At 39.1% G+C, this 13724-nt stretch overlaps 1 protein-coding gene across 1 annotated transcript; it reads right to left on the minus strand.

Moving 5' to 3' along the window:
* Window positions 1-9801: 9801 nt before the first annotated feature.
* Window positions 9802-12318, minus strand: LOC145205633 (uncharacterized). Its single transcript, XM_080078364.1, has 11 exons — window positions 12261-12318; window positions 11982-12149; window positions 11748-11918; window positions 11568-11681; window positions 11363-11509; window positions 11102-11263; window positions 10870-11046; window positions 10656-10811; window positions 10395-10547; window positions 10189-10332; window positions 9802-9893 (listed from the first exon to the last, which is right to left on the minus strand). Exons 1-11 carry the CDS (start codon window positions 12316-12318, stop codon window positions 9802-9804), a joined length of 1542 nt encoding a protein of 513 aa, XP_079934490.1.
* Between the last annotated feature and the right edge of the window lie 1406 nt (window positions 12319-13724).

The following is a 13724-nucleotide window of genomic DNA, read 5'->3' on the forward strand; positions in this document are numbered from 1 at the left end:
TAATTACTATAATTGTGATGGATAATTTGACACTAGCAATTTAGCAAAAAATTGCTCTAAGCGAAGTTTTTTTAGTTTTGCAACAAAGTGTTAAATCTCCTGGTTTAAATTCTAGCTTTTTTCGTGAGTACTGCTAAAAGGAATATAAAATATAACATAGTTTTCTTTGGAGGAAATAAATCAAGGCTACGTCTAAAAGGGTAAGTGGGGATAAGCGACAAAAAGTTTTACTTTGCATTGATAAAAAAGGGTGTGGACTTTGTTTTGAATCAAATGCTTAAAAAATGGTTTGAATTATTTAGTTCTTGGTTTAACCAAGCTAGATAGGGTAAAGTTAAAGACGGGTTTCATGAGCAATTTATTTAGACAACATCGCTTTGTGTAATTTATGAATGCTACACTGTGACATCACATTCACAATTACGTACTTAGAATAAACAGTAATTAACTTTCAGGTAAGGCAGGAGGTGCAGTCGGCGTGTTGCTGGAGTAATCAGTGCAACGTAACGTTTTAGGCAAGTTTTGCTTGAGGCAAGCGCTTCAACATTTGCAGTCTGTTCCGACTTCAGTTTTGCTGTGAGGTGTTGGGCTGCAGTTAAATGGAGTTTGTAAGATTTGTTGTACCACAGTTTAGTTTAAATGTAGTGAATACATTTTGCAGGCATTTCTGCATTTTAAAAACATGTGATTTTTGCAGAACAGTTTATTTCTCTTCTTAAATTTTGTACTGAATACATTCTCTTTTGGATATATTTTCTATCACATATATTTTCGAAGGATATATTCGCCGAGGTTAAAAACATGGAGCCCTAATGGTTGAAATGTAAGTGAACTTTCCAAATATAATTGGTAACAATTTATTAAATTTTTTGTTTAGTGAAGCAAACATGAATAATAATTGCACAACATTTGTCAAACGTTTCAAACATTATCATAACAATGTTGTTTATTACACATGAAATTGTCATTTTTAAATTATAGCTAGCACTTAAATTATTTGTCGTTATACATTATTTATGATTTCTTTTTACATCATGTACAAAATATTGAAAATTTTTTCACAGTGGTTTGATTTGTTTAGAAAAGTTGTTGCATGAAAAATCCAATGATCGCTAGGACCGATACAATCATCAGGTTTTGAAGTGGTCGATTGGAAGCATTCATCCCTGAAATAAGTAAGATGTTTTTTCAGTTACCAGTGGAAAGCAAAAACATGATTTATTACAATACCATAATATTGGATTGCATACAATTGTCAGATGGGAGGTTAATTTTGTTCGGTTTATTAGAAGTGGTTTGAAAAGATCGTTTTTGTGGTGTTTGTAAATTACCCTAATTGTCGGTTTACCGGATAATTGGTTTTGAATTATTGTTTTTGCGTTTTTTTGGTGTTGGTAAGATACCTTGGTTGCAGCCGTCCAAGATGCATGTTTTGTTGCATTCCATAAAAGTTGTTTGGTCGATCACACTTTCTGAACATCCGTTGCCGATTTCAACATGCGCACAACCCCGGGTGATTGACCTTGTGTAACCTGTGCGACCGTGCAGAACTTGACCTGGAAATATTGTTGGTTGTCAGCATTAGGTGTTAAGGCATATCTCACTGGTTGCTATGGGCGACACGAACCTGTTAAATCGCCCGACTTTCCGATATCGTGGTAGTAACACCGAGACATAAACGGCCAAACACATTGTGTGGGGGCGGGAGGGTTGAACAGACATTCGTCATAACCATCAGCAGTGCCGGACGATGAACATTGACTGCACGTGGGACGGTTGGCTGCAAATTTAAAAGTCATACTGTTAAGAGTATACAAGTAGTTTTGTGAACGAACACTATATTGTGGTCAGTTTGATTTTGGCCATCGTAGGTTAATTACAGGAGTTATTTTGATTTTTGCGCTGAATAGAAAAACCGCAGAACTTACGCCACCCGATGTTACATCCGTCGATTTGACAGCTTTCCTGACAAACTGTTTTGTAGCCGCTTGTTGTTCCTAGTTGGGTTTCTGTGCATTGCGCAGTGAGGGCGCTTGTTCCGCATCCACGCTCGATCGAAACGAACTTGTATTCAGGCAAAGCTGGAAAAAAATATCGATGTAAAGTTGTGGATAGCGTTACTGAAACACCGCGCAAAAAACTTCCAAAAAAGCAAAAACATAGTTGCTAACGCTAGTGCTAAAGCGCTTGTAACTTTCTACCTTCGTTGGTGCTGAGGTCGGTCTTGTTGGAAGTGTAATAAGTCGTTGTCGCATAGCAGTGTGTGGACGCAGCGGGGCAGAGTGTCCTGCTGACAGTTGACGATGCGCAACTACCCGAGTCAATTACATCTGTGCACTGGAGGCAGTATAGAGCAGTTATTTCACTTCCATCCAATAATCCGTTTGCTGCGGAAATAAATTTTCAGTTATGCGTGTTGTGGACGTTTAGTTTTCATGTTGTGCAAGTTACGTGTTGCTGTGTTGCAGTTGTCAGTTGCGCACGTGCTTACGCATGTGTATTCGTTATATGCGCTGTACTGAGGGTCGGTAGGAGTGGAGAAAAAGCATTCATCTCTGTAGTTTAGCTCAGTAGCGCAGCCTCTCACAGCCCTGGTACGCACCACATTTTCACCTGCGCAAAAAAATCATTTTTTTTTCTGCTTGACCTCACATATCTTGCATCAACTTACTGTCGTCAAAGAGGGTCGTGTGAGTTGTGGTGCAGTAGTTTTGTGTTGTAAGTGGACAAGTGCTTCCTGTGGTTCTGCTTGCACAAGTGGAGTCAGTTTCTTCATCGCATTGAACACAACTACGAAATGCTGAGGTTGAAACTGTGCAAAAAATGTTTATCATTTAATTAACAACTGGTAGGGGCTTTTCCAAATCTGCGCTTTATGTGTAGATGAAAAGGCAAAGCACTGATAAAGTTACCTGTGGTTGAACAGTCCGCTCCAGTGAATCCCGAGTTACACATGCAAGTTCCCGTAAAATAATCGCAGTTCCCTTGTCCTAAGTCGTTTGAGCAGTTGCTCTGGCAAACCTGAAGATTGTCTGCAATCGAAATATCCGAAGTTAATTTAGAATCATTCCTGCTTCGAAGTAATGTTTAACTCCATGTTTATGTTTTATTTATGACTGCACTAATTTCAAGTAATATTTAAAACAAGTAAAGTTAGGTCTTTTTGGGATTAGGACGAACTAACGGTTTGAGCTTACTTGTTGTCACCGTGTTGCAGTTGTTCGTTGTACATGATTGTTGGCATGTTGTTCTTTCCACACCATTGTTGAATGATGTTGAGCATTTTGTGGTTGTTGGAGCACCAGTTTCAGTTGTAACTGGATCGCTTGATCCGTCATAACATCCACGCTGGACACTCACCACTAAACCTGAACGGTAACACAAGCATGTAAAAATATTTTCGAAATGCTCTGGTTTTTAGGTCTTTATAATTTCGTCCGCAGCTAAAGGTTTGCAAATATGTGAAAGACTAACAGCAATTTGCGGCCTACCGTCATCTATCTCAAAAGTTGCGTGGCAATATGGAGAGCTTGTGGTTGGGCACGTGATGAATGCGACGCTTGTAGCTCTGTCGTAACAATCGTTGTTGATGTAAGGCTCTCCGTTGAAGTAAGATTGGGAACAAAACCGACAGGTCCTTGTGATTTGTCCTGGTAAAACCCAATGCATCGAGTTAACTGGTGAACCAAAACACAAACATTTCATGTAACTCACCATTTACGAGCACCAAAGAAACCGCAAAGATTGTCAACAACAACAACTTCATTTTTTCAAATAACCAGTTTACAACTATCACCTAATCCTACTTCTGCAAAACAAAACACATATTGCTATAAACCAGAATAAGGTTATGAACAAAACGTTTCCACCAGCGCTCTGCCTTCGACAAAGTTCTGATTTATCTGTTTAATCACAAAATGCCTACATTTCTACTCCTCTGACACAAACTTGCATTTTCTGTCTACATTGAACTAAAACGTAGAAAATCGAAATGTTTGCTAGTACGAAAAATAAATTATCGCGCGTGCTGAGACTGCTCGGACCCACCCTGCTTGCTTTCAATCTCCAAGCTTAAACTAAAGTGGTTATTTGTAATTACCTGAGTTGATCTTGCATTTATGTCATAAAGCAAGTTTTTTAATCACAAACTCCGCGTTAGTATTTTGTGCGTCATAAAACCTCGTTGGTTTCAACACTCCCTGAATAAACTTGACTCTCGATTAGCATTAACTCTTGCACTAATACTACTTTCACAACACTAGAATAACGTTTGCCAAGCCATGGTGTAAACTTGGTCACCACTATGGGTAGACAGAGAGATATGTTTTGCGCATACAACGTTGTGACAATGTATGAGAAGCTTACCTTCCAAGGTACCTGCAAAAAAATATTTAACCAAACTTAATATCATGAAATTATTCAGATTAAGTGCTTTTATATGGGGTCGCGTGAAACTTAAGGTGTTGTTTTGTTAAAGTATATTTTGAAATTACCCATGCATTTAGCAAGCATTTAGCTTTTTGACGGAAGATTAGCATTAATGCTGTATTAAATAATGCTTATACATGTTGTTAGAATGTTATCACTGTGGTTCAGGTTTTTCGTTGGTGATGTTTACCATTTTAGTACATATGTTCGATGTTCAACATTTAGTATGTACAACGGACAATATTAAAATGTGTCGCTGAAATCTAAAGGCTTTAGCCCGAAAAACAAAAATGTGTTTGGCATACAGCCTACAAAACTGGTGCAATTATTGCGCACAGAAGATTAGCAACTTTATAATCTTCTAAACAAACTGCAAATTAGCTTTTCAGAACATTGGATACTACTGTTGGTTTATTAAATTCAAACTTCTTGAACAAAATTATATATATAACATGCAATAATTACAATCTCAAAATTATAAAATGTGGGAAATTATCTACACTACGTGAACTAACATTAGACAAACACATCAAATTATGTAAAATACACAGCAATGCACAAATAACAGAATTAAATTTTCATGCTCGTCGAAACTGAACAGTCCACTCCAGTTCTACATCCGGCAACAAATTATTCGCCTTCATTTGGAATCGGAGAGGTGGAAACAACAATTGATGGGGAAATTGGTGAATTACTGAAATTACAGTGAGTGGTTGGTGGGATATTTACACTGAGTTGTTTGGTCGGTTAAGCGGTTTGCTGAAGAAGGTAGCCGAGCATAGCGGTGACAAGGATCACCAACACATTCTGCACTGGAGAAGTTGATCCGCTGCCTGTAACAGAGCGAGAAACAATTGAAGTTCATCAATGAAGTTTTTCCCTAGTGATGCAATATGCACAGAAATCCCGACCAACGCGCATAACCGATATTTTAAATCAATATTATTCGAATATTATTCTTTAATATTGTGGGTTGAACAGTTTTTATCTACAATTTTTGGTTTGCGTAACAGAACTTAAATATAGCGCACCTTGGTTGCATCCATGTCCTGTGCAGGTTCTGTTGCACATTCTGTAATCGATTCCATCAACAGTAGTCTCGTTGCAGCCGTTGCCTTGATCGAAGAAAGCGCATCCTCTGACGACTTCTGAAGTAAATCGTTCCTTTGAACTTTCCGGACCTAAACATTTTCACAACATGTACATTTTGGCCCCCAACCATTGTGATGCTCCTAAAATTTTAGTTTGCTTACCGATTTCCCTGACGAAGCAGTATTGGTGAGCAGGATTGGAGCAGACAGTTGCCACTGGTGGGTTTTTAAGGCAAATGTCGTATCCAGCCACAAGTCCGTCAAAGCTAGATGAAGATCTTTGAGTACTGCATTGCACACATCTGCTTCGGGTTGCTGTAAAAAAAATTGTGAACAAACTTTATTTTCCAATCTAGAAAGTTTTAAGGACGGAAGTAAAACTTACGAAATCCTACGTTGCATCCGTCTTCAGTGCAGCTTTCCTCGCAAGTCACTCTCAATGCGCTGCTTGTTCCAAGTGTTGCGTTCGTGCAAGAATTCACAGATGTTGTGGAATCACGGCATCCGCGTTCAATTGATTCAATCCAAACATCGGGATTAGCTGAACAACAATCCACAATAAAGCACAAAGAAAGTTTGATTCAAACACGAACCACGTACCTTGGTGTCGAAGATCGCCTTTTTCCTGGTAGTAGTAGATAATTTTTGAGTAGCACTGATTCGCTGCACCTTGGCAAAGTGTTCTTCCGGTTGCGGTGGTGCATGAGTGAGAATTTCCGGTTCCTGTACATTGTACGCACTGGAGAGCTCTATCTGCGGCCGCTACAACTCCATCAGCTGCAAACATTCACTTGTCAACCTCGCTGTTTTCCATATTATTGCTTGTGCTTACGTGTTCCTGTGTTGCAGTCATCGGTCTGACAAGTACTGGTGCAGGTCTGTTCAGTGTGGTCGGTGAATCTGGTGTCAGAAGGGTTAGAAAACTCGCATCGGTCTTGGAAGTTGTTGGTTGTTGTGCATCCGCGGGTTATTCGGCTCGCCACCACGGCCCCAACTAAAACATACGTGAATATATGAAAACATAAAAGTTTTTTTTTCATCTGGACTGATCAAAACTTTTGTTCACTTACCGGTATCATACAGGGTAGTTCTAGTTGTTGTGCAGTAAACATTTGCAGCCGGCTGATTAATAGAGCAAGCTGTTCCTGCTGTTTTTGTGGCACAAGTGCTGTCAGTTTCCTGGGAGCATTGGACGCAAGAACGACGGGTAATTGTCACTGTGTGTAGAAAGTTGGATAAATTTGTAATGGTCGCAAATCTGATGTTAATATTTACCTGCAGTTGTACAATTAGTTCCCATGAAATCTCCCACACAAACACACTGACCAGTGAAGTAATTGCAATATCCGTTGTTCATGCATGTTGATGCGCATGACATCAAGCTGTCTATAAGTTAATAGTATCTATATTATCTTGTAATGTTTAGCGAGGTGGTATCAACTTACTCGGTGCGATCGTGTTGCAGTTATTAGTTGTACAAATATGGTAGCAAGTTGTCTCTGCAACATTGCTGTTGGCGCCGAATACTGTGTTACACTTTGGCGATGCTGGGACGGTGTTTATTGTCGTGTCAAAGTCGGCAGGAGTTTCAGCATCTTGTCTGCTTCTCATCATCAGGCTCAGAACGCCTAAACAGATTTATCAAGACATGCAACTTCAAGTCCAGTAACGTAATTCACTTATTCTCACCGTCGCTGAACACACTTCTGGTTAAGCAATATGGAGTCATAGATGAAGTTACAGTTGGTGGGGTTAAGTTAGTTGCGTTGTCGTAGCAATGGTTGTTGGTCTGAGTCTGGTCAAAGAAGCCCGTTGTCGTGCACTCTATACATGACCTGTTTGTTTGGCCTAAAAAATGTCGTTGTTAGAAATTGTTAGATGATCTTCCACCGCATATTAATATTTTTCAAGAACCTCAGACATTTACATTATTTAACTTTTATTAACCTTAAAACTTACCATTCACAGAAACGAAGCAGGCAACCGCCATCATCACACAAACTGTCGACAACTTCATTTTTATCACTTATTTAACGTTTTTAAATTAAACAAAAAGTTTCCTACAACCTGAAAAACAGAACAACAACAACACTTAGCGGTTGAAAGTCGGATTCTTTCAAAACGAAACTAAATTGGATTCTTAGTTTTTTTGCCTATTAATCTGAAGCTGCAAAAACAAATTTAACTTTGAAAAGTTTTGACCGCGTTCCGTCGAACCTGAAAGTAAAAAGATATCAGTATTAAAAAAACTAGTTTTATCTTTGACAAAATTGTTAATGCTTGATTTTTTTCTCTATGGCGTTTGTGTTTAATATGGTGATATAAAAAGAATCCTCCAAAACGCCCAAAACAATCTAATTTTTCTGTCACAAAGATGTGAGTTAAAAACAAGTTCCCGCCGTATGTCGTTTTAAGTTTCTGTTTTTTTGCCACGGCAAAGCATTGCAGAAGTTATGAAGTTTTAATAAACTCTGGTTTTGATTGATGTCGCTATACATCGACAAATTGAAATTCGTTTACAATTTTCTTCAGTTAAATGGCGTGTTGGATGAAGTTTGTTCGCCAAATTTGCCGCTGTAACGTTTAGTGTGAGGATATTTGGTGGAGAATTGAAAGCTACTCTTAAAGGTTTTCCACACAGAAAAGTTTTTGGTTCAAGTTTTCGTTGCAAGTAATTGTCTGGCTTTATGTGCAAGTTCGATTTTGGTTTAAATTATTTTTAGTCAATTTTAGTCAATTCGCTTGGGCACTTTCAGTTGAACGGTTAATTATTAACATTATTACTGTGGGTCATTTTAAACAGGGTCTGACCTATTCGAACGAGGCTCTGTTTTAAAATATTCGGTTTTTGTGCGAATTTGAAAACGCTGCCGGGAAACAGAGCATCCTTAGCAGCATCTTGTCCAGACCATACTACTTTGTGTTGCTTGATACGGGATGCTTTAAAACAGGGGTGTGCAGCCCGAGTCCAATTGTTCTATATTTTGAGCAGATTAATGCGTCCGGTGCTATTTTTCTCCGACCTGACAATATGAGGCTAGAATCAAATGGGAATTTTACTTGTATTTGTTAAATAGGCATATTTGGTACGCAACAAGGTAAAATCACCTAATATTAAAGGTGTGGCCCGCGATCTAATTATTGTAACTGTATTTGGCCCCAAAGTGACAAAGGTCGCACATCCCCCGGTTTAAAACATCGGTTTGGCTAAAATTTTGGAGGTGCCATATAAAGTTTTTGTGAGGTTTGGAGCTTTTTAAACTTGTTTCCACTCAACGATCGGAATGACCGTTAGTTTGTGTGAGGTCAGGTTTCATAAATATTACGGTGCGGCGAGATTTTAATTTTGGTTGGGTTGCGCTAAAATTTGTGCAGAAAAATGGCCGACGTTTAACTCGCCGGCGTGAGTTACACGCGTGAGTGATTATGCCACGGTTGGCATGGGAACGGGCGGTTGTCGGGAGAGTTTTGTCATGCGGAACGTTGCGTTGAAACATTTCCAACCCACGCGCGAAGTTGGCAGGTTGTACGGTTAATTTCGGGATATTTAGGGGCGTAACTTACCGATCAAACTTTGTAAATCCAGTGGTGGGTATTTAAGTGGTTGAATATTATGTCAACGTGAGTCGGGCCCTGCACCTTTGAATACTTACAGCACACTGTGCATACTACGCATGTTTCATTGCACCGCAACCTATTTGTTTCGATGCAGACTAAACTAAAGGCGGTTTTCATGGTTTGTAATCGAGAGTTTTCGATAAACCCCCGTTTGTTTGTTAAGCCCATATTTAGTAAGCTTTGGGGGATTTTATGTTGATTTTAACTTCCCCATACATTGAGATTGCGGGTGCAAAGGTGCGGGAAATTACAGTGTGCTATATCTGCAAGGGTCAACAAACTAAAGCTGAAGCGGAAAAAAATCACAAAGCAGCTTTTTGAATCAGCGTGAAGCAAGCAAGCATAAATCGTTGTGTGAATAAGCTGCATGCACGACTGCACGTCACATTGCGGAAAGCAGGTTTTGCGATTAATAGAAAGCATTTGTATTTTGCGGCACACAGAAAACATTCAATTATCTTGCCAACTGAAAAAGTCAACAATCATGCAATGAACGTCCAACTGTGCGCTAAATATTCACCAAATTGAAGCAAGCATTAGCGAATAAGCGGAAGCATTGACTACAAGCATTTCCCTTGCTGGGATAAAATAATAATTATTTCTACATCATGCAAATCACTCAGTTAAAACGTCACCCAGCAAACAAACAAATTCTCTTTCCATTTTACAACGAGAAGAATCGTTGCAAAGAATATCCGACGAGTGGAGGGAGAGACATCATCAGCAAATTCTGCAATGGCATCACAGACCCGTTGCCTGTCAACAAAACTTTTTTAAATACTCGATCAAGTGGGTTTCGCTTTTTATTTAAAGCGGCAAATCATATTAAGTGCGACTTCATTTGTCGAAAACGCTTGGGAACGTAGAATTCTGGGTATTTATATTCTGAGGCAGTTGTTTGTTGCATTTTATATTAGGACGCCTTTTTGTCCAGTTTTAATTGGAAGTGGATTCCTAAACTTTATTAAACTTTTCACAAATCAACTTTGGTGCAAAAAGACGCAGGAAAATGTGACTGGTTTACACTTGCATGTTTTATCGTAACACGCACCTTGGTTGCAACCATGTCCTGTGCAGGTTCTGTTGCACACCCGGTAATCGACCCCGTCAACAGTAGTCTCGTTGCAGCCGTTGCCCTGATCGAAGAAAGCGCAGTCTCTGACGACATCTCGGCTGAAACCTTCTCTGTCTTCACCTGAACCGAAAAAGTTTGGGTCAGAAACGGCACTTACTGTTTTAACCAACAAGTTTGCTTACCGGTTTCCCTTACGAAGCAATATTGTTCAGCAGGGCTTTCGCAGACAGTTGCCACTGGTGGGTTGTTCAGGCAAATGTCGTATCCAGCCACAAGTCCGTCAAAGCTGGACGAAGATCTTTGAGTCCTGCATTGCACACAGCTGCTTCGGTTTGCTGGGGGAAAGTTAAGGTAAACATCTAAACTGGGATCAGTCCTAAAGCGCCGATGCAGACCAGTACAATAAAATATTTTTAAACTAGAACGACCGAAGTGAAACTTACGAAATCCGACGTTGCATCCGTCTTCAGTGCAGCTTTCCTCGCATGTCACTCTCAATGCGCTGCTTGTTCCAAGTGTTGCGTTAGTGCAAGAGTTTACAGATGTTGTGGAATCACGGCATCCGCGTTCAATTGATTCAACCAATACATCGGGATCAGCTGAACAACAATCCACAATAAACACAAAGGAAGTTTGATTCAAACACGAACCACGTACCTTGGTGGCGAAGATCGCCTTTTTCCTGATAGTAGTAGATAATTTTTGAGTAGCACTGATTCGCGGCACCTTGGCAAAGTGTTCTTCCGGTTGCGGTGGTGCATGAGTGAGAATTTCCGGTTCCTGTGCATTGTACGCAATAGAGAGCTCTATCTGCGGCCGCTACAACTCCATCAGCTGCAAACATTCACTTGTCAACCTCGCTGTTTTCCATATTATTGCCTGTGCTTACGTGTTCCTGTGTTGCAGTTATCGGTCTGACAAGTACTGGTGCAGGTCTGTTCAGTGTGGTCGGTGAATCTGGTGTCAGAAGGGTTGGAAAACTCGCATCGGTCTTGGAAGTTGTTGGTTGTTGTGCATCCGCGGGTTATTCGGCTCGTCACCACAGCCCCAACTACAAGAAAGCGAATAAAATGGTTGAAAATCGTGCTTACCAGGAACAGAATATACTTTAATTTGCCTTTCACAGCTTCTCATTTTTGAAATAACTTACCGGCATCGTACAGGGTAGTTCTAGTTGTTGTGCAGTAAACATCTGCAGCCGGCGAGTCAATAGAGCAAGCTGTTCCTGCTGTTTTTGTGGCACAAGTGCTGTCAGTTTCCTGGGAGCATTGAACGCAAGAACGACGGGTAACTGTCACTGTGTGTAGAAAGTTGGATAATTTTGTGATGATCGCAAATCTGATGTTGATATTTACCTGCAGTTCCACAACCAGTTCCACTGAAACCTGAATTGCAAACGCACTGACCAGTGAAGTAATTGCAATATCCTTGGTTTGTCGTGCATGTTGATGCGCATGACATCAAGCTGTCTGTAAGTTGCAACAGGTGATTTATCTTGTGATGATAAGTAATAATGTTGTAAGGTATCAACTTACTTGCTGTGATCGTGTTACAATTGTCAGTTGTACAAGTATGGTAGCAAGTTGTCAGTTCAATTCCGTTGCCGAATACTGTATTACACTTTGGCGATGTTGGGACGGTGGTTATTGTGGAGTCAAAGTCACTTGATGCATCTTGAACGCTTCTTTCCACAGATCTTAGGTTTCCTTAACAACAATATTCTGTCAATACCTGCACTTAATCAACCAAATGTAGCCACTTAATCTTACCGTCGGCGATTGTGAACGTGGTGAGGCAATATGGTGTTGTGACTGTTGTCAATGACGCTGTTGGTAAGTTGGTCGTGTTGTCATAGCAATGGTTGTTGGTCTGAACTTCGTCATAAAACTGAATAGTAAGTGAGCATATTCTGCACATTCTTGTGGTCGTTGTTTGGCCTAGAGAGAAAGGAAATTTTACATTATGAGAACACCTTGCCCCGCTTGTAAATATTTCTCAAGAAACTTAGGCATTTACATTATTTAACTTTTGTTAAACTTAAAACTTACCATCGACCGAAACGAAGCAGGCAACCGCCAACATCACACAAACTATCGACAACTTCATTCTTATCACTTATTCAATGTTTTTAAATTAAACAGAAAGTTTCCTACAACCTGAAAAACCGAACAACAACAATTGTTAGTAGGAGGATCGGACATGCGTATTCGCATCAAAAGTGAAATAAAGATGCTCGTTTGCATTTTAGACTCAGTATTAATTTGAAAACTTTTTTCTGATGTTCTTGAGTAAAAAGTCATTTTTTCCATTTCCAACTTCGCTGCAAAGACCTAAAAAATGGCAAAAACATGATTTTATTTTAGATAGATTTTGCACAGTATGTTTTGGAAGCCAGTGTTCATGTCGAAACAACCCATTGTTTTTTGTTAATTTCTTGAAATGAAGCGAGAAGATGTTGGCTGCAATTTGTTTTCGCGTTTGCAATTTGGTCATATATCGAAGGACACTATTTCATTAGCGTTATTTAAAACCTTGAATCGATCGACTGAAAACCAAGTTTCAAGACTGTGGAAATTTATTTAGTAACATAATATTAGACCAACATGTTTGTGTCGGCAGCAGCTGTAAAAAACATTACAAAGCCTTCGCATTAAGTTCAAAACGCTTGAAGTATTTTTAGTCAACCAAAATTACAAACGTTGGCAAACAAAGACTTGATTATTTTGGATTAACTTGGTAATTGGCACACAACGTTCAAAAAGTTGCCGACCCCTGATCGAAAGATTTTTACTGAAATATTAGACGACAGGTCTGTAGCACGGCTGAATTTGACTCATAACGCAACTCTAAAAATTAATCAACGAAATGTAGTGGTTTACAAATCAGAGGGAATATAATTTAGTAAAATTAGTGAAAAATGTTGTAATTTGAAAGAGTTTAAAACTAAGTGTTCCTGATCGGTCTATACCAGTGGTTCTCAACCTTTTTTCTTTTTTTTTGCCCATTTTCATTGCTCAAAACTTCTGTGGCCCAGTAAACTTTTTGAAAGAAAAAAACAACAACTATTAAATAGGTTCAGAAAAGAAATGCAGAACATATTTCAAACAGATTATAAGTTCAAAATAACTTAATGCAAAAAAATCATAAAACAGCGCTTTCCCTTCTTTAATCAAGCATGTTGAGTTATGACCGAGTAATTGGACAATTGATATGCTGCTATCTGGCTTTATTGTAATCACAAAGTAGTTTATTACATCATAAACATAAAGTGTTGTAGAAATTCAAAGTTACTTTATACCTTAAATAGATTAATTCAAATTAATTTACATTCCTTCTCAATTCCTCCCCAAGCCATTATTCTTGTAAAATTGAGTGTAGTGACACAAATGAAAATTCTTAAAAAAAGCTTTCTATTTGATTGGTCTGTGGCCCAATCAAAATGCTTCCATGGCCCACTGGTTGAGAACCGCTGGTCTTTACCGTAAGCTAAAGTGCAAAAACATAATAATTAT

Source organism: Phallusia mammillata, chromosome 8 (genome assembly GCF_965637545.1).
Source record: "Phallusia mammillata chromosome 8, kaPhaMamm4.hap1.1, whole genome shotgun sequence".
Lineage (NCBI taxonomy): Eukaryota > Metazoa > Chordata > Ascidiacea > Phlebobranchia > Ascidiidae > Phallusia > Phallusia mammillata.

Excerpts from the sequence above, each read along its gene's own strand:
- LOC145205633 (XM_080078364.1), bottom strand. The coding sequence starts at position 12,318 with ATGAAGTTGTCGATAGTTTGTGTGATGTTGGCGGTTGCCTGCTTCGTT. Across the intron at positions 11,510-11,567 it reads AACTGGTTGTGGAACTGCAG|TGACAGTTACCCGTCGTTCT; the intron begins GTAAATATCAAC and ends TTCTACACACAG. Across the intron at positions 11,047-11,101 it reads TAACTGCAACACAGGAACAC|CTGATGGAGTTGTAGCGGCC; the intron begins GTAAGCACAGGC and ends GAATGTTTGCAG.